The sequence below is a fragment of the Maylandia zebra genome, linkage group LG4, assembly GCF_041146795.1.
Source record: "Maylandia zebra isolate NMK-2024a linkage group LG4, Mzebra_GT3a, whole genome shotgun sequence".
In the NCBI taxonomy this organism is placed as follows: Eukaryota; Metazoa; Chordata; class Actinopteri; order Cichliformes; family Cichlidae; genus Maylandia; species Maylandia zebra.
The window spans coordinates 27,692,295-27,713,858 of NC_135170.1; the positions used below are offsets into that span (position 1 = coordinate 27,692,295).

At 39.2% G+C, this 21,564-nt stretch overlaps 1 protein-coding gene across 2 annotated transcripts; it reads right to left on the reverse strand.

The window, feature by feature from the left end:
- Positions 1-78: 78 nt before the first annotated feature.
- Positions 79-21,336, reverse strand: zc3h7a (zinc finger CCCH-type containing 7A). 2 transcript variants are annotated; one of them, XM_014408093.4, is made up of 23 exons: positions 21,175-21,336; positions 19,787-19,889; positions 15,355-15,394; positions 14,957-15,160; positions 13,124-13,282; positions 11,018-11,098; positions 9,700-9,753; positions 9,574-9,613; positions 9,135-9,478; positions 8,795-9,047; positions 8,664-8,698; positions 8,430-8,574; positions 8,132-8,290; positions 6,769-6,974; positions 6,024-6,124; positions 5,683-5,864; positions 5,457-5,530; positions 3,559-3,692; positions 3,371-3,476; positions 3,162-3,270; positions 2,938-3,071; positions 887-1,050; positions 79-797 (listed from the first exon to the last, which is right to left on the reverse strand). In XM_014408093.4, exons 2-23 carry the CDS (start codon positions 19,852-19,854, stop codon positions 608-610), a joined length of 2,982 nt encoding a protein of 993 aa, XP_014263579.1. In that variant the 5' UTR covers positions 19,855-19,889; positions 21,175-21,336; the 3' UTR covers positions 79-607. The 2 variants fall into 2 exon arrangements, with proteins under 2 accessions (XP_014263579.1, XP_014263578.1); XM_014408092.4 differs by having other exon boundaries at positions 3,559-3,695.
- Positions 21,337-21,564: the final 228 nt, after the last annotated feature.

The window sequence follows — 21,564 nt, forward strand, 5'->3', positions numbered from 1 at the left end:
TGAGATGGACACCTTTTCTGTATTTAGTTACTGGAATTGGGCATGTGTATGCTTAAATAAAAGCCATTTCAAAACAGATTAAAAAAGGAGCTTTATTTGGTGTGGTGCCCATTACATTGGTAACACTATTAGATAAATGGAAAGTGAAGATGACCTATGCTTACTGATTAAAATAAAAGAATGTCAACTCAACTCTTTATTTAAGTAATTGATACTTAAAACAGTAAAAGGTCATTAACATATACAAACTGTTTGTGGGGAAAAAAAAAAATTTGTTTAGGTCAACTGTAAGAATCTGAACATGACTCTGATCAAGGTTTACTCGTGCTTCCTCCCTCCCCACCATTTTCAGGTATGACAGAATGGTGCACTGCAAAGCTTCTGGAAAGTGTTTTAACACTCAGTATTTGCTTTTAATGATAACACTCCTGTAATTCTGATCAGAGCAAACAGCCATCATTCAGGGGGCCTGTCCTGTATGCCCTCCTTTAAAATCATGCTGTGATCAGGCTATTTCCTGTGCACGTCAGAGGCCCTCAAAGATGACCTGATTCGAGACTGAATACTGCATCATTTGCAAGTGTGCATGAATATTGTGATCACGTCATTATTTAATGTCTTTAAGCAGAAAACTGTATTTTCCAAAGTCATTGTCATTTGGTGCTATAAGATGGTCTTTTGTGGCTTTGGCAAGTTTCATCAAAAGGAATTCCCTGCGCTCCCTCCATTCTTTTAGTTCCTGCTCCCCGTGAGCCAGCTTACACAAGTCATCCTCTGTGCACGTGCCTTTGAGGAACCTGCCAAAGAGTGACAGCAAATGTCAACCATCGAAAACAATCAGACTCGTAACAAGACACATAGTATGCGTTGTTTCTGATAAACCTACCTCTCACAAACTTTGAAAGTGCCTGTGGGAAATCGATACTGCCAGCAATTCTGATCATCCTCAGAGTTGAAAACTCGTTCTTTGTGTTTTTCTGAAGTGATATGCTGCTGCCACTGCTTCTCACTGTTGCAGTTTTTACCACAGAGCCAACAATGATTGCCAGCCTGCAGAAACAATTCCATTTAATTAATTAACAAATAAATACATTTTAGAAATTTCACAAAAATATGCAGAGTAGACACACTAGATCCAACTATTTTCTGCTTCATCAATAAATAGCACTAGGAACAGAATAACATTGTTGTTAATGAAAACACTTTCATGAAAGACAGGATAAATGATGGATTTAGCAATCATGGTATCACCCACTATTTGGCGAAGCCCTGTTACATAAAACTTTCACACTGGCCATCTTGTTCAATTAAAGCTGGATGCGACGAGTGCCGTCCGAATAGGATTGTAAAACCATATGCTAATTGGCTAACACCTATTCAAGCAGAAACCCTGGATAATTGCCACAATGCTTAGAATAACCAACATTTCCAAAAAGAACTTAATGTTCTATACAATAAAACTTAAGTGACAGAGCTTGTTGAACTCGACAAGAACGCCTTTTACAGAGGTCAGCTTGAAGGATAGTTTTCCATAGACTTATACAGGATTTGACCTTTGACCTCATGGCCAATAAATAAAAAGGCACATTTAACGAAATTCAGCACTGGCTTTGCTTCCAGTTAAAAAAAAAAATTAAATAAAACATTCATAATTCAGGATGCATAATTACGGATGTTGCCACTGAACAAAGCCTCAATTACATTCTACTGAATAGGACACAAATAGACTTTCCGCTTATAATTCTGAAGTATGCTGCCTGGGGCGCATGTGTAGCTAGTGCATTATAATGCAAATTCTTTATATACGAATCCACACAGCCACAAAAAAAATACAGACATCCACATCCTCATAACTCAGTCTAGTCTGATGACTAATTTATATCACACAGACTTTAGCGATCACACGGACGCAGGAAATATAATCCAGGCAAAAGAGTGTACTTAAAGTAAGCACAGGCTTGTACTCCAGTCCCCACATAGCTATTCCTCTCAATTCTACCCCAAACTCACATTCTGTTTAAGGATCTATGCCCAAGTATAATTCTTACTATTTCAGCTCCCATTTCGATCGCCCATTCACTCTCTCTTTCAGACACCCCTTCCAAGTATGTATGAACACAATGAGATTCATAACTTTATGCACTCTTTGGCTTAACTTAATGGGGCGATCGTGGCTCAAGAGTTGGGAGTTCGCCTTGTAATCGGAAGGTTGCCGGTTCGAGCCCCGGCTCCAACAGTCTCGGTCGTTGTGTCCTTGGGCAAGACACTTCACCCGCTGCCTACTGGTGGTGGTCAGAGGGCCCGGTGGCGCCAGTGTCCGGCAGCCTCGCCTCTGTCAGTGCGCCCCAGGGTGGCTGTGGCTACAGTGTAGCTTGCCATCACCAGTGTGTGAATGTATGGGTGGATGACTGGATATGTAAAGCGCTTTGGGGTCCTTAGGGACTAGTAAAGCGCTATATAAATACAGGCCATTTTACCATTTAATTTGGGCAATTTTTGGTCCACGCTTGGGCTTGGTTAACCTTCATACTACCTATCACACCACACCTGGGCCCAAAACGAAAAGCGAGCCAGGACATAATGCACAGCGTTAAAATGTATTCTGGCATGTATGCATCACTCAGTCCAAGTACACTTTAGTGTACTAGTCGATTAAAAACTGCTAACTTATCTAAAAGGCAGAACTTACCAGGAAACAGGAATAATTAGGGACAATCTAAAAAACAAGGTGAAATAGCATCCACACAAATACCATGTTGTTATACATTAATGAAATAGGAATGATTAAGTTTAAGTTAATAGTTACCAGGTAGTGTAGTTTACTTGCAAATTAGGGAAAGAACCACAATTTAATAGTCTAGCTGCAAACATCCCTGAGCACAATATTAACTAGATGCCACTGAGCTACATTTCATATTCACTAACTTATCAACTCACCACTTCCTCTGCGTAGTCAGTTGGCATGTGGATCTGTTTCCCATTTTCTCTGACTGAGTTAGTGGAAGTTTCATCACCCCAGCCAGGCCTTTGAGACTGCAGCCATTGCTCATAAAGTTGATCCATATCTCCAACTAAATGAGGGGATATAATGTGTTTGCCACATCACATTCACCAATTAAATTTTACACATTAAGAGAGCCAATCGCTTCAACAAAACTCACTGTTGTTTTCCTTCATGTAGGTCCAAAGGTCTCTTTCTTCCACACTGTGAGCAAATGTGCAGTTCCCAATGTACTGACACTTCTTGCCAGCTGTCACATGCATGCAAATCTAAACAGAGACCAGAAAACATTTGGTCTCCATTATTCGAAATCTGAATATATTATATGTCTGGCAAATATAAGATGGGAAGACTGTGCTGGAAACATACCTCAAATTGAGATGGAATGGGTTTTTTGGTTGGAAGCGGTCTTACAGTTGTCCACTTTTTCCTTTCATGGGAACTTACAAGCACCACCCGCCTGTCTTTTGCCCACCTGAGACAGAAAGACAGCGTGACTCAATAATGACATAATGGATTGTAGTCCCCCACATACACAAAGACATCCAAATACTTACGTGTGTCTTGCCTTGGCTGTGCAATACTTCTTGTTTTTGTCAGCTTCACTTAGTTGGCCGTTTCTCCAGCACTGGCCACAAACAAACATCATCTTCAGATTCGGAGGTCCAAATCTTCTCAGTGCACTGGGAAGCTGCTGATTATATTTTGAAGGACTTGTTAAAATCTGTGACTAAATATAAATTTTCCCTTCGCGACAATGAAACAACTAAAAGAATTAAAGGAATGTATATACTGCAAGGCTAATGACAATGGCAACAGCTTAGCGTGGGGAAAATAATTACAAATTCAGCAGCAGATCAAGTAAGTTGGCTCACTTACAAGGAAATGAACAATGTGTCATGTTTGTAGTACTGTCATTTTAATGGAAAGAATATCAACCACAAATCCATAAAAACCACATTACATATAAGTTATAAACTGATTTGGATATCATTGAGTAAAATAACACTGAATCCCCAAACAAAGCATCTTACAGCTTGGTGGAGAAACCCCTGTTGCAGCCTCTTGTAGTTGGTCACCAGGTTTGCACACATCTCAGGAGGGATTTTGGCCTACTCCTCTCTATAGAAGCTGTCTGAATCCTTTAGGCTTCTTGGCTGCCAGTTGGCAACTCAAAGCTTGAGCTCCCACCGATTTACTATAGGATTTAGCACTAGAGACTGGCTAGGCCACTCCATGACCTTAATATGATTCTTTAGCCACTTCTTTGTCTGTTGGCAATGTGTTTTGGATTACTGTAATGCAGGAAGACCCATCCACTACCCATCTTCAGTGTTCTGGTTGAGAGAAAGAGGTTCTCGTCTCGCCTTCTCTTAGACACTTAGAGGTTCACTGGCAAACTTAAGATAGGCCTGTACATGTTGATGGTCTTTCCAGCCTTGTGCAGGTCTACAGTCTTGTCAGTGACATCCTCTGACAGCCCTTTGGTCTTGGTGGTGGAAAGGTTGTAATGGAAGACATTTCATAGCCCTTTTCCACTAGTACTTACTTGACTCAAGATGTTTTCCATTTCAACGGCGCACCACTTAAATGTGCATGGGGTCATTATAGCAACGTAGCGAAAAGTCCTATGACGTCATTTGTATGCAACACAAACACCACAACGATGGAGATGGCATACCTGCTGCTTGGTGTATGTAGGGACCATGGTGTTGTTTTATTTGTAGCAATTTCCCTTGCTGCCGGGTTTCAAAAATGGCCGTTTTTATTTTCATAAAGGAGACGCTCCCATGACTGATCAAGTGACGTCAATCAGTGGCATGCGGTCACATGGTCGGATTGCCTCAGATTGCTTGGAATCCCAGCCAAGTAGGTACTAAAAAGGTTCCAGGTACTATCACCTAATGGAAAGCCCTTAAAAATGAGTTGAGTTGAGCCGAGCTGACCCAAGTACTTACTAGTGAAAAAGGGCTCTCTGTGAGAGCACAAGTATCTGTAACTGACTAAATGGCTGTTTGCCCAATCTGTGGGAGTCAGAATTCTGTTTGGGCTGTAGGGTATCAAATACTTATTTCACTCATTGACATGCAAATCAATTTATGCAATCGATTTTTTGTTTTGATTGAATTGTTGTCTCCATTAAAATGAATATACCATAAAAATTAGAGACTGTTTATTTCTTTGTGAGCAAAAAAGAAATTCAGCAGAGCATCAAACAATTACTTCCCCCACTGTACTTTAATTCAGGGCAAAAAACGGTCTAAAATACGGGTTCTTCATTTCCTTATTGTTAAATGTAAAACAGAAATGTTTTACACTTAACCCTTAAATTCATATGTCAGAGACAGGAATTTTCCTTTGGGATCAATAAAATTCTTCTTATTGTTATTTTATGTATGTTTAATGTAGAAATACCTACTAGAGAAAGGGAAAAACAAACAAACACTGGTTTTACCTGAGCTCCCTGCAATGAAGCTGTTGCATTCCAAAACTTATTAGCCTCTTGGACAATGTTTTCGTGAGTGATACCTGTGTAATCCAGAAAACCAAATATCCATGTAATTTGATTAATTTTTTAAAAACATAGCATTTAAAATGACAATCTTTTATGGGAAAGAAAAGGGAGCATTTCAGATGCAATACCACCCAGTTCTTGTATCATTTTCAAAGAATAGTCTTACCAAGCTCGTGCTGCATCATCCAGACCTTCAGCTCGATGAGGCTGTGGGCGTAGAAACAGTCATCCTCTCTCACGCAACCGTACCGGACTTCGTGGCGACAAAGATCCAGCTGGCAATGGGGACTCAAGGGTCTTATTTTGGAATACCGGACTGTATTCTCTTTCAAAATGTGGACCAGGCACCTTCAAAAAGAAACAGAGTGATCAAACTCGCAATCTGATAATTCTTATGCATTTCCAGAATATCTTCATATTCTAAGATCTAAACACTGTAAGAGTAAATCCTTTAAGTCACAAATAAAATGAGGATGGTTTCATGTGCTGAAATGGTGATTGACTTACTTATGATCCTCAAAGTCATGCTTTGTCACAGGATGAGAACAAACTGAAGGGTCATCTTTGTTGGTCTTGCTGATTATTCTGGGTTTGTGGTCAAAGCACACCTGCAGAACAGCACATTTCCCATAAAATATCTGTTTTAGGCATTAAACTAACAAGACAATAAACTATATATACACACTTTTATGCTATACACACTTTGATCACCTATAAAACGTGAGCAGCATAAAAAGTGTCTCTCATTCCATTCCAATGAAAATGAAAAATATATTTACTACTGTCGTTAAATGAGCCAGTTTATTCATTTCATAAATGTCTGCATTGTTTTCTGCATTTAACATATTTGAGCAAAAGAATCAATTTACAACGAGGCCAAAGATTTTCTCCTCAACTCACAAGGAAAAAACAAACAAATCCCCACATGGCCACATGCAGCAGCACTACAACACTATCACTACAGTCTATGAGATGAATGCACACTGATAGATATCCTACTTCACCATCTGTGCATCAGCACATTTATTTGAAACAAAACAGTTTCGCACCAAAACATTTAGCATAATATTAAATGTGAGGATTTTTCCCCCTTGAATTTGTATTTCCAATTACTTTTAAAACACTGAACCGAAAATATAAATCTTTTTAAAGCGAAGATTTGGCACTTTAATATAACTTAACCAGAAGTACTGGTCATGCCTTGCATACATCCACACTAGTTTTGGATAAGACACTAAATCAAAATACACACCCCACAGAGAAACATGAATATCCCATGATGCTCCTGCAAGATCTTGGGAACAGTCAACCTGATGTTGGAGTTTGGCCCAAAAGGATCGAAGAGCAGTTCTCTGGAAATAAATCCTTTCCGCTCCAGAGTCCAAACATCAATTTCTTCTTGGCAGTATGCAAATGTGCAGTGGCCAGGATACAAGCAATCTTTTCCAACAGCCACCTCTGCAACACGCAAGGTCACGTTTTATTATCACAAAGAGTGCTAGAAGCAAAGTCAGCCATAAAACATGTTACAGATGTTCCTCTGAAGATAAATGTGTACATGTTCAGTAGGGATAAGTAGGTAAAATAAAACAGGAAATAGCAGTGCTGTTGCATGATTTTTTCCTGCCTTGCTTTTCTGAGTGAAAGGTACAGAGAGGGAATGGGGCATATTGTTGTTGCTCCTTTAAGCCAGAGGCAGACTTAGTCACAGAGCTGAACTGACATCTGTGTTCATGAGAAAGCCAGTGTGGGGGGGGGGGGGGGGGGGGGGGGGGGGGGACACGCTACACTAGACACTGACACTGTTGTAATACACGTCATGCCTCTGATTTCAGAATGCTGGCAAGCTTTCTGAAAACGCACACTGGGACAGCATTACGCCACATTTGTTGGTTTTAGTGTAAACAAGCAAAGAGGGAATGGGACCTACTAAGAGGGATTTCTCATCTTATTCAGTCTCTGTAAAAAGGTGGTAAATGATTCGAGTTTAAAGTGGGGCTATTAAGCTTTTCCTTATTTTCTATGTCATGTATACAGTTAAAATGGTGGATGATCAAATAAAATACAGACCAAACTTCTATTTGGGAGTGGCGACCAATCAGAAGAAAGTTTAAAGACAGCGTAGCCTTAAAAGGGAGAGGAGCTGAACTGGTAATTATATGATAATTAAGGTTTTTTTGCAAAGTTATCAAACAATAACAATGCGGAGCTGAAGATGAACATAACAAAATAAGCGCAATGTAACAATGCAAATGTGCAAAAAGAGCTTTGATAATTCAGGTATTTCTTGGCAAAACAAACGTAAATTAATGTTTTGATTTAGTGTAAAGGAGGGGAACTCCAGGCCGGTGTCCTGCGGGTTTTAGATATCATCCTGGGTTAACACACCTGAATCAAATAATTAGTTCATTACCAGGCTTCTGGAGAACTTCAAGACATGTTGAGGAGGTAATTTAGCCATTTGAATCAGCTGTGTTGGATCAAGGACACATCTAAAACCTGCAGGACACCGGCCCATGAGGCCAAGAGTTCCCCATCCATGCTTTGGGGAATCAACATAAATAAATGAAACAGGTTGTGAGAAAGGCATTTACACTAAAAATAAATTAACTAACCTTTGCAAATGTAATAAGGTCCAACATATTGAGTTTTTGTTGGTCTGGGTCGAATGAGTTTCCATGTTTTGTCTGGCAAATGCTTGATTCTGCCAAGTAATACATCCTTTTTGCATTTATGGTCTTCCGTATGAAGTGTGTAATCCAACACTCCAGGCCCTGTGAATAGAGAAAATATGAAACAAGTTGCACCAAACCCTACTTCCCATCCCATCCTCAAAGACGGTGACAAATTTGAGCTTACAGCAGAACAAAAAGCAGACAGTTAAATAAGTGTACTGTCAAAACAATTCCTCACCAGTTTTGACATAGCACACTGAACAGGCTTGTTTGAATTCATGCGTTTCAGCTAGGGGGTTCTTTGCTAAATCAACAGCAGCAGGGAGGCCTTTTACATCAGGCATACCCACAGCCATCCCCATTGGGGTGTGATTATTGTTGATCTGTAATAACAAAGAAAAACAATGTGATATGAGCCTGTAACAAAGATTGAACTGATGATGGTTCGATATTATTGATAAACAGTAATTACCTGTGGAAGGAATCCACTTGGAGCATAATCTGAAACTGTGACAGTAGGAGGGGAAAAAATGCTTATTTGTGTATCTGATACAGATGGAAAAATAGTGATCTTAGCCCAAGTAAAGAGGTGAAGTAGCATACCTGGTTTAAAGTCTGATATGCTGAGACTATCCAGAGAGTCCAGTGGTGGTGAAATGGGGTCAAAAGTGTCCATACCAAAATACGCACTTGACCCCGATTTGTGATAGAGAGGCGGCAGCGTTACAGTGCACTGATGTGGACCACTGGGGAGAAAAGGGTTGATGTGCGATGGCATCAGGAATGGACTTGACATGGAACTGCCTGAGGCAATACTGGCAGGTAAAGGAAGAGGCCCCTTCACCGTAGGAATAACCTGACAGAGGAGATTAGGGAAAGTCACACGTCTGTTCAAATATAAACTCACTGTCTTATTGATTTGCCAGGGATTCTGCTAACTAACCATAGTAGATTCGGGGCCAGCTTGGTCCAGAAGATCATCTAGGTCGTCCCCAATGATGTCCGTATCAAAATCTTGACTAGTATCAAGAATTGGGTAAGGCTTACTGGCTCGGCACCCATTTACGAATGTGAGTGCAGGGAGGGGATCGGACGTGGATGCAGACACAGGCAGGGCGACAGATTCGAAGCCTGGAGGTTCAGATGAGGGGACAGATGAAATATTGTTGGTAGAGGGGAGTTCATCCACCACTGCTTCATTCAGAGGTAGGTGCACTGCCACCGGAAGTTGGATGGGAGCTGGTCCTGGAGTCAAAACACTGCTATCCTGGGTTAACTGAGGCACTTCTAAAAAACACATAACAGGATGGACAGATTGAGTGATTTTAGCCCTGGCATCTTTTGATATGCAAATAAAAAGGTTATCAAGGACCAAAACTTACCAATTTCTATATTTTCAACCGAATCTGAGCCATAAGAAAACTGGAAAATACAAATTGTTATTGATCACCTTGTGTCTTGGAAAACTACTGCTACATATTTTCTTTTGTGTGGCTGAGGTTGCTTACCTTGTCACATGACGCATCTTGATAACTTGATCCTCTCAAAACATTCAAGGCAGGCTGTAAATAAATAAAAATCTTTTTATGAATTCACTTCCTTATCATTCGATTAACACAGCAATTCATTGAAAACCACCTCCATGAATCAGAGTGGTTTTACTTGTTTTGAGCGTAACCGGGGACCCATTATGCTCCAAGCTGTTTTTTTTTTTGGACAGAGCAGTTTTAGCTCCTTTTCCTTTAAGCAAACTTTGTTCTGAGTGGCTATTCCATTGTGAACAGAAAGTCTAAACAACAGGTGGTCAGGTGGAGTATGTGTGGAGAGCAGGTGTGGGCTCACAGACAGGGACAACTGCAGTAAGCAAAGCAACTGATTAGCATCACATTAAGCCAAAAGTTGTAAAGTCTGACTCAAGCTTAACTTTTAGTGCACTCTGAATCCTGAGCTTTTGGATTGTAGGGATTACACGTTTATGTCAAATATTTTAGCTGCCTTAAGTCTGACATCATCATCATTTCCAGGTCCAAACTCAAACAAACACTGATATCGCAGAGTTAAAATTGCCCTAACTTGTCAATAAAATGTTCCGTGTGGTTGCTCTCCCACGTGTTACGATAAAGTTTAACATCCAGGTATCCATGAAAAAGGGGCTTTACAGGATTGAAGTGTAACAGAACCTAAAGTCAGCAGGAAGTTAGCTTGCTAGTTTCCATCTAAAGTTGATCCACCTTGTTCTGACAGAGGGATTTATAAATAAAACAAACAAACAAAAAAAAAAAAAAAAAAAAACGTGCAGCTCTGCTCTCTCTTTGAACATCAATGGAGACTGAAAACTAAACAGGAATGGAGGATGAATGTTAAGTTGAGTGTCCCTGTTGGGCAGAGACAGATGCAATCATGTGGCAGTGAAAAAGATGCTGAAAACAGACCAAACTTCAGTCAAGAGAATGCCTGTGATGATCGATCCACAACACAGGGTTAGTCATGCACCTACTGAGCCTCAGAGATATTCTTTTGTGAAGAATAGTTACATCGCAGGGTTTTAAAAACTAAGCCTAAAGATGTGATGCATATGAACTGTGCTAATGAACAGCTAGAGAAGCATACAACAATCACAGGAATTTTTTAAGGGGTTTGTTTATAAATAAAAAAAATATACAGAGCATTGCAACATGTAAAAAAGAGAACAGCCTTAATGAACACAGTAGGAGCTTGGACCCAGAAGCAGGGTTTGTAAGTCATTGCTTAATTAGCGGATATACAAAAAAATAAAGAAAATTCTGAAAAACCTAACAGGTCCCCTTTGTCATCATACATCCATACCTTACTCCTCACATAAGCTTTACGGATTTTCAACCCCAAAGTTTTGGCAAGGTCCTGAGTCAGCTGTGTGACACTGGAGTCCTGGGGAAACAACACAGGACAGTTACCGCCTTTGATTCTTTATGTTTTACAGCTATTAATAATCTCCTACATCCTATTCATGTTAAATTAAGATTTTTTTTTTCTCGAAATTTTTCACTGCACTATTTTACCAACCTGGAGAGTCTATCTAAAATTAAATCTGACAGATACCCCCCTCCATTCATAGTATTCTATACAAATACATGACAGAAACATGGTGCAGTTGAGACCACTACTTTATAAAGCAGAGCTTCTTAAAGCATGGCTGTAATACAAAGTCTTCCTGACATTTTTTGTATCCAAGGTTACATTTGCAGTCCTTCAAGCAAGCAAATTTCTGTACCAGAATGCGTACAGAGGTTAGGGGAAAGAAAGGGTGTGGGTGGAGGTGGACAAAAATTTGGCTACAGACCAAACTTTCTTCATTTTTTATATTATCTATGATGATTCAAAGTGCACATGTAGAATTACTACTTTTATACCTTTACTACAAAGATCCAGTGAATGTAACAGCACATGTTCATACTTCTGGTATATGGTTTATGCAGCACAATACACCTTTTATGAAAACAATCTCTAACTCACTATAACAAAATCTTTAAAATCTCTGTCTGCAAAATACTCCTACACGATCAAGAGTTAAGCAGACAAACTTGGCATACAGGTATGTCTGCCCCTGAAGGTGCTTCTCTGTCATATAGGCCATGTGGCCAAGCAACCACCTACCATTAGGCTAAAATGACCAATTACTGGTGATTTATGCTTCTGATACGTCGTAACCTCAAACTCCTATAAAAACCCTATGGTCTCTGCGCTCTACAAAGTCTACCTGTGGAAGTCTAAAGCAGGCCTTTGTTATGGTCAGGTTTTTCCCCCTTCAGGGGCTAACATTGTTGTCCCTCACGCTTTTCCACATCTTTGTATATTTCCCTCGTATACGACAATTGCCACGATTACCCTTCAAGAATTTGCTGACATTTGTGAATCCTTATGTTGATGCTATGGTTGCTATTCCTTTTATTGAGAGGATGATTGTTATCCTCTCATTGATAAATTCAAAAAGTGCAGCAAAAAAGCAGATAGGAGGAAACGATGATGAACAGGCCAATCACAATATTTTGAGGCTGTGCCAACTTGACATGTAGCTACATTTCTCGGGCGGCGTACGTAAGGCTATGCCGTTTGAGCGGTTTGTAGTTACGACATAGATGGCGTATTTTTCCTGCTGAAGCATAAATCCCCAGAAAGAAGGGAGACCCAGGGGGAAATAAAGTTCCAGCATTTTATTTATTTCTCTCAGCTGGGACACAACCACAAGATAATTAACACAAAGCACCAGCACAAACATAAATACCTGCGACAATGTCAGCCATTTATGTAGGTTTAGTTGTAAAGAAAACTGTAAAGACTCCCCACAGAAATCTAAGTCAGGCCTTATTAGCATTTATGCACTCGTAACACTTAAAGCAGAGTATTGTTTTCATTTCACAGCATTAAGTAGGAATAACTCAGTATTCATTTGAATCCAATTTTATTTATATAGCACCAACATTAGCCACAAGGTGCTCTATACTGTAAGATAAAGACCCTGCAAGAATACAAAGAAAACGCCAACAATCAAATGACCCCCTATGAGCAAGCGCTTTGGCAACAGTGGGAAGGAAAAACTCCCTTTTAGCAGGAAGAAACCTCCAGCAGAACCAGGCTCAGGGAGGGGCGGCCATCTGCCACGACCAGTGGGGGTTGAGTGATTTGGCAACATTTGGTAATTTAAAACTTCTCCTGAGCTGAGATTTGAGCACTATTTGTACGAAAGGAAGAGAAATCAGTAAATTAAGATGGCAGAAAGCAAAACCGATTGCTAATTACACTGAAGACCAGGGTATATCAGTCTATGAAACTTTCTTAAGTCCCGCTCATTTGCTAAAGCAGTCATTTGGTGTATCCTCTATATATATCCAGTATGAGAATTACTAGCTAACTTGTCCATGACAAAAAAAAGGTGGGGTGATTGGGCCTCCTTACCTGAGGCACTGCTAGAGAGCATTTGGCAACAGCCTCATAGGCCTCTTGATGTCGCCCCAACTCTTTCAAGGCTCTTGCTTTTCTGTACAGAGCTCTGTAGTTGCCCTCATTCAACCGGAGAGCCTTTTCACAGTCTTCTAGTGCTTGGTCATAGAGTCCCTATGGAAAAAAAACATGTTACATAGTAAGAATACTGAGGCATGGTCTGTGTGCACAAAACAAAAGTTTCCTGTGTCCTAAATTGAAATTACACGTTCAGTGAGTTGACTCAGGTAAGGGTGTGGTGTGTTGTTTTTCCTCCCTGAAGACAGCAGAGTGCTTTTACTGCCATGTAACATGACTCAATACAGGCAAACACACTAACAGGAAAGTAGGGTTGATTTTCCACCAGTTTGATTTACTGGAACCCAGTCTCTCCCATTACTAAGTTACATTTTGATGAATGAAACCTACACCTTTCTGGTGTATTGTTATATGTTTTCAACTAGTTTCAAATGGATTTAATACATGACATACACTATAATTTAATATCTTAGAGCAAGACTAGCCATTTCTTAAGATTCTTTGTCTTTGTGCTAAGCAGTTGCTATCTGTATTTAGACTTGAGAGGTATTACACTCACAAAGAAAGAAAGCAAATGAGCATATTTCCTAAAATGTGACATTTTAAATATATTTTATTTTTTCTAAATGCAGAGTGTTGGTAACAATTTAAATCAAAGTTAAAAGCAGCACGTGTTATTAAATCACTGTCCAAAATCGAATCAATCTAGTGTCAGCTTCACCAGTACAGAACAGAACTCTTGGATGTGTTTTTATAAAGACCAAAAATATATATCTGGCATAAATCGACCTGGTTATCAAAGTTAAACACCCCACATTCAAGAAGAGATATGAAAAAAAAAACAAAAAAAAAAAAAAAAACCCCACATGTTTTCAGAGGAGCTAAGCACAGGGTTAAACAGGGGGAAATATAAACCGTCTGTACAGCTATCATCACGAGGAATGCGAGGACCCTGGACAATATCATGGATGAGCTCAGAGCAGTGATTAAGTTCCAGAAGGAATATGGTGAGTGTAGTATGATGTGCTCCAGAGAGACATTGCTACACTTTCTGGACTGCATTTAGACTGTGCTGAGCCCCTGGAATGTGTCCATCTTACTTACAGAGGAAACTTTCTCCTGTCAATGCAGTCTGAATTCAAACTGAATTCAATCTGAACACACTGTTTATATTCCTTCACTACCAAATTGCTCTGGCAATCAGTTGAGCAACCAAATTTGGCACACAGATAAATCTTAAACCCATTAAGTTTCTTATTTACATGGCAAATAATGACATTATCATGCTGCCTAGCAACCACATACCACTGGGTTAAAATGACCCATTTCTAGCATTTATGCACCTAAGAAACCTTATTAAAACATTCTGTCATTTTAATTTCACAACATCTTCCCATCCACAAAAAATTGAATAGTGCATGACATGTGTCATAGCAACCATCTACCAACAGACTACAATAACAATTACACAGCAGAGCAGGGGAGCAACAACAAAAAAAAAAAAAAAAAAAAAAAAAAAAAAAAAAAAAAATGGGCAGTAACTATATTTAACTGTATTATCTCAATATGATTAAGTAAATCACTTTGCCAACAGCACAAACAGACCAAACAATAAGGTAGCTTGTTTTTCACATCCAAAATTTTAGTACAGTATCTTATCCTTAAAGTTTTCCTTCTCACCATTATGCATTTTACTAACAAAACTAATATGTAAAATTTAAGAGCAAAGTTTGAAAGTGACTTGTGATCAATGTCGTGCTCACAACTTACCGGAACAATATTTAGGTATGCCGCAGCTCGATTTGCATACAGCTTTTCTAGTAAACCTGTTTGAACACAGATATCTTCTGATTCAGCATAATCTGCTATATTCAGTGCTTCAGTAAACATCTCGATGGATTTTGTCCATTCTCCTTCCCTAAACACGTCGTTTCCTTCTCCAAACAGATTCCACACAAGGTCCTTTATGAACACCTGGAAAATTTAAAACATACAAATAAAACAAAACATACAAAGTCCAGTAATATAGTAATACGTCTTTACACAGATGCAGGAAATTACATGTTGCCTTTTATTTTTTTACCCAATAAATTAAAATAACGTCAAATTTGTTTAACTCAAATTTTGATGGAACTGGGTCACCGTACATTCAAATTTACACTGCTTACCTCATACTGCTCCTGACTCCCAGGAAATGGAAGGGTTGATCTAGAAGAAAGAAATAAAAATGAAATTACAAAGTGCCAGCCATTAAATAAATTATGTATGTGTGTGAGAAACTGTAAATTACATTAATTACGCTGATCTTTTTTACCCTTTTTTTTTTAAAGTAAAACATCCTAAAAACTGTATTGAAACCAAACCATCCATTTTGTAATCGGAAGGTTGCCGGTTCGAGCCCCGGCTCGGACAGTCTCGGACGTTGTGCCCTTGGGCAAGACACTTCACCTACCGCCTACTGGTGTTGGCCAGAGGGGCCGATGGCGTGATATGGCAGCCTTGCCTCTGTCAGTCTGCCCCAGGGCAGCTGTGGCTACAACTGTAGCTTGCCTTCACCAGTGTATGAATGTGAGAGTGAATGAATAGTGGAATTGTAAAGCGCTTTGAGGGGTCCCGAAAAGCGCTATATAAATGCAATCCATTATTATTATTATTATTATCATCATCATCATCATCATCAACTGGTTTGGTTCTGACTGTATTGTTAAGTTATACTAAATAGTAGTGACTGCCAGGAAGTAAAATTGTATTACGATTCTAATCAGGGTGTGGTTTATGTCACAAGCAGTTCACAAACCTACATTTCATTTAGATGTCAACACAGACCTACAGTCATTATCAAGCTTAATATCATCAACAGTCATCAATTATTTGATGCAATGTTAAACTAGCTGGATAAATTGCTACACTAAAAGGTTCCATTGTGCCATTAAATGCTATCATGGAAAAGTTTGTCTTTTTTTTCTCAAAGGCTGTTTTCCACTACAGCTGCTGCCTGGTATGTAGAGTTGCATTTCTTCTTTTAAACAGTGGAGTAGGAGGGCGATATATTCTAGGCAGTCCTTTCAACCAAGGCATGATGAGCTCCTCTGCATACAACAAAATACCACTTTGCTCGTTGCCATGTTTTTGAACAATTAAGTATTTAATGATTCGGTGTGAAAAAATCTAAGTGGCAGACCTATTTCATTCATCTTTGTCAACTTTACACACACATACTACATCACAGTGACGGCATTCACCATAGTATTTTAAGTATCACTTTTGTTTTAAAACAAAATGCCCTTGGTGGATTAGATGAAATGAAAAGCTAAACTGCTTTGCTCAGCTCTAAAACAACATGTGGTCATAAAGGAATTCTGCCTGATGCTTGAATACGAAGCTAGAAACAAAACTGAAGTAATACCAGTAATCGGCTGTCTCTCTTACCTCCAACTGATATTAACAACCCAATGAGATTGTGGTGGACTGTTAGTTACTCTTAAAGGGGGGGTAGAAAGACAAGATTTTATTTTCAATCTGTTCCTTTACAATCATCCAATGGGTATTGTGTTATCTGACTTTAAGTATTTTAAGTAGCGGAATTTAAGTATTCGGGGTCTTGTTTGTGAGTCAGCAGAGAGGGGGGCGCGAGATCGACAGACGGATTGGCGCTGCAGCGATGCGGACACTGTACCGGTCCATTGTGGTAAAGAGAGAGCTGAGTGTAAAAGCAAAAACTCTCGATTTACTGGTTGACGTGCTTACTTTCACCTACAGTCATGAACTTTGGGTAGTGACTGAAAGAACGGTATCGCAGATCCGAGCGTTAAAAATCAGCTTTCTCCAAAAGGTGGCTGGCCTCTCCCTTAGAGATAGGGTGAGGAGTTTGGCCATCTGGGAGGGGCTCAGAGTAGAGTGAAGAGCAAAATAGTGTTTAAAAAAAAAAAAAAAAAAAAAATAGTGTAATATCATATGAAGAAGCCATGTGCTACATGCTTAAAACCTCAAGAAATGTATTTATATTGTGTGACAGGATTACACTGTAGGGGGGACGTCAGGGATGTCACCAGAATCAATACTACTTATGATTCCATACCAACATCCACAGGCGATGTATGCACAGAGGTGGCCATTCTTCTGAAACTGAAGAAGGATATAAGTGTTCTAATCTAGCCAAACATGCTGAAGTAGAATACTAGAAACAAAGCCCACAAGCACAGGGAAAAATACAAATGGGACAGCAAAAACTACACTTGGAAGATGGCAAGTAGTGCAGCTCTGCTCCAACTCAAGAAAGGCAGATTCAGCTATGAGAGTACTTTGCACTCAAGGGTGGCTGACAAAGGGATAATGGTTCACTCTTAAAAAGCAGTGTTCAAATAAACCAAACCTTCCACGACACAATGGAGCTGTGATGTCAACTCTGAATGATCAGATTTAGGGCGTTAAGTTGGTGCATTGCATTGATGTCTCATTTATGTTAATGTTTGTACGATAATGTTTAGGTTTTTACAGTAATGTTTATGTTAGCTTACCTGTCGGAAAACTTCTCAGCATGATGCTTGCTAAGCGAACACTATGTAAATTTTGTTAGCCAATGAGTGATACGCAAGAGGAAACAATTAAACAGAAGTAGCTACAAACTTAAGTCCCCCCCCCTCACACATTAACATTTCTTCTGAATAGTCTTTCACCTATCTTTAGGTAGTTAATCTGTAGGTTGGATCATGTCAATAATTATTTAGTTTAATTGACATTGAACACTACGCCATCTGAGAAACTATGATATATAACTACATTTCTGATAAGTAACAGTTTTTTCTAATTCTGTTTTACTAGTATTAAGATGAGTTTCCAGGCTTTGCACCTCTCAAATGGCTGAAGTAATGACAGAGAGCATCTTTAGGATGGTTATCAGCATCTGGGAACATCATCTCAAAGATAAGAGCAATCGTGAATTCATGAGCTGGAAAGAAAATCTTTTTGATTTAATTTAAACCCTAACTTATGGACAGAAGCCGTTTTTAATTTCCTATTTGCACATTAACTTTTGTTTAAATCCTACTAGCAATTTAATTTGTATTACTAACCTTTAGTTGCAGCCCTAATGCTGATGTAACGTAGCTGTAATATTAGTAGGCTATTCTGCAAACATCCTAACATTTCAGTCTGTATTCTGTCAACACAACATGCATGCATTTTAAATAAAAGATCTGACTCCATGTTTTACAACAACTTTTTAATACATATTTTGTTTAACTACATAAGGGGATCATTTTGTTTGAGTATTGAGAATCATGCGATTCTATTGAGTACTGACTACTAAATGTTTTGGTATCGTGGCATCACTATATATGTTAATGTCAATGATACCCAAATTCAAAGAAGGAAAAAGTGAGTCAAACTGATGTTAAAAAAATGTATGTATGTATATGTAAAAATTCAAAAGTAACTTGTTTGAATACCCAAGTAATCTAATATTCTGATACAAGGATATAAACTATTATTGTCACTGATTCCTTTTGCCTATGAATTTTGAGCTTTTGTACCAGCATGTTTCTCCCACTGTTTCTGCCTTAACCTGGAGTAATGAGTCAATGAACCTCACCTCTGACCACAATACTGAGGAGAGTTGTTGAGGATCTCCTGAACCTAAGTAAGCACAGCTCATTACTCAAATTTTCTTTGAAGTGGGTGTAATGTTGTTAATGACTCGTAAACTTAGCAAATAAACTCTCATACGGTCTGACAATGTAATCAAAATGTGAGTGAAAGTCAGAGTGTTTTAGGACACTGGCATAACATTAGCTTACAGCCATCTATCGTTAGCTGTCCAGAGACAGAAGGGCTGCAAGTCTGATGACAGCTAGTGACAATAACTTACTGTGACAACACTCATTATAAATAAACATTATATAGAGTTTTCTTTTGTTAGATCCCTAATTTGAAATCAAGAGATTTCCTCCTCACATCAAGGCTTGAAGTGAGGAGGAAGTCGATAAGGTGGAGACGAGGGAGGAGGCGGATGAAGAGAAAGATGATGAAAATTTTAATGTACGAATCTTAAAACATAAATGAGAGATTGTGGTTTTGAAGACACGTGATCGCTTCCCATGTGACATGAACGTTTCGGCCATTTTAGATGTGTAGCAATCCTGACACGTCAAGTAAGTGAATAACCTACTAAACATTATTATGCTAGAACCCTATGTTTACTTTTAAGTATGGCAACTAACGTCAGTTCAGGAGTGGGGAGAAAGAGGATGAGAGCAATGAGCAGGAGAGAGTAATGGTGTAGGAAGCAGATGAAGAAGAGGCAGTAATATAAATATGAAAAAAAATATATATATATACAAGTTATTGGATGTGATCTCTACCGGTTATCACATCTAATGAGGCGGACAGCTCTTGAGCAATATGCACATGACATCACATGCAAAACCATAATAGAATGAAAAACCACACTTTCACAGACCCTAATTTTTTGTATGTAAACAAACCAATAAGATGATTATCAGATTATCAAAATAGTTGCCAAAGCTGACCAAGACTAACTAATAAATGGCTCAGGAAAACAGTCACACACTGAAGAAAAAGAAACAAACCAGGGACACTTACTGGATGAACTGGAGGCCCTTTTGAATCTCCTGCCAGCGGGTCCTTCTGTCCAGACACGCTCCAGACATGTCTGCGTGTTTTGTCCCTTTCCCTCAGTCAGCACCTGAAATTGTATCAGAATCAGAAGATTCAGTAGAGTCATTTTAAAATGACAGGTGAAAACGAAATAAATAAAAAATTACTTCTCATCATTGACTGGACACGGGCAGATTGTACTAACTAAAAAGCTCCTTTGCTCAGTGTTAACCGTCAGTATATGATTTCAACTTATCAGGGGCTTCTTTGCCGCTTGCCTTCCATTATTTCTAGCTTCCGCATTTAGTAATGACGACATGCTTTTAGTTCCGGAAAGTGACGCTAAACATTTTGTTAGCTTGCGAGGTAATAACAGTAACAACAGAGCAGATACGGGTTAGTATAATGTAGAAGCCATAGAAAGCTACAAAACCTACACACCTGAAGAGTTTGACAATAAGCAGAGCCGTTAGGACCCATTTAAACTTAGCATCTGGAATCAAGCGCTCCATCATCGGATAGCTCATTGCCTCATGTAAATATTTTTGGGTTTGTCACGAAATTCATCAACACAAAGTGCACACTGTGTGCTAAACAATGTGCACAAGTCTTCGAGCATTTATCACCTTCTGACAGTACTGCGGCCACGGCGCATAAACCCGGTAAATGAAGCAGTCAACCCTGGATGGTCATAAATAACATGATATCACCTGTCATTTCTAAACATTTTCAAAGGCACTTCTTAATTGTGGTTGCTAATCGGAAGAGAATATGGGCTGCTACCGAGTCATGCGGACGGTTATACTAGCTTTAGACAGTCACCCGTTATGTTCCATTAACTTAACAGTCGGACCGAAATTAACTTTATTATTGCAGTGCTTTTGTGTTTAGACACGCTTTTTTTTCTTTCTAGCCACTAAGCACTCTCCTCTATATGAAGACAGCACTGTGTGGAGAATACATTTATTTCAACAAAGTTTTACAGGAGAGGAGGGAAAGCGCTTCGTGAATATGTCCGATAATGGGCGCATAACAGTTAGCGCACGTGTGTTACCCGCGGCCAGGGACCGTCCAGTTCTCACCAGCCATCACCATCGGCTAGCAAATATTAGCAATTTTCATACTGTTCCAAAATATACCGAAGTGATACAACACACGTCTTCTATGTATGCAGAAATACGCGGACGTTACCAAAAACACGACGCTACTCGCCTAAGTTTCTAGGAAGTAGACTGAACCTAACAAAGCATAGGCATGCCTAAGTTAAACTAGTTCCTCAACGCAAACAATAGCGAGGTGTAGCTGTTTAGCTGTAGCTAACACACAATAAATATCAAAGAAATGGATAAGAAGTAGCTGTCGTTCACACTTACATGAATGAGTCTTTATTCCGCACAAACCTTACATCGGCTATCTAAAGGGAGGGAAAGTGATTTTTCGTTATAGCTAAAAGAACTTGGCTAAATGTGGGATATCGCTGAAGGCCGCCCTTTGCTTCTTTTTCTGCTCTGATGCAAGCGAGCGCAAACATCGAGTCCATTAGCTCTGGTGCCCCTACAGGCACTGAAAGGTTGTAGCAAGTAGGATTTAGGTGTGTGGCGATTAATAATAAGACAAAACACGTGGATATTTGTTTATTCTTATTAGCAACAACCTGTCCAAAGTGTACCCTACAGCTAGAATAGTCCCCTAATCATTGGAATCAGTGTAGCTTACAGAGATAAACTTTTATGTTTTAGACTTAAGGGTTTTTTTTGTTTTTT

Coding starts and splice junctions, on each gene's coding strand:
- zc3h7a (XM_014408092.4), bottom strand. CDS start 19,854: ATGTCTGGAGCGTGTCTGGACAGAAGGACCCGCTGGCAGGAGATTCAA. Junction 9,614..9,699: donor AAGATGCGTCATGTGACAAG/GTAAGCAACCTC, acceptor TGTATTTTCCAG/TTTTCTTATGGCTCAGATTC. Junction 3,271..3,370: donor CCATTCCATCTCAATTTGAG/GTATGTTTCCAG, acceptor GTCTCTGTTTAG/ATTTGCATGCATGTGACAGC.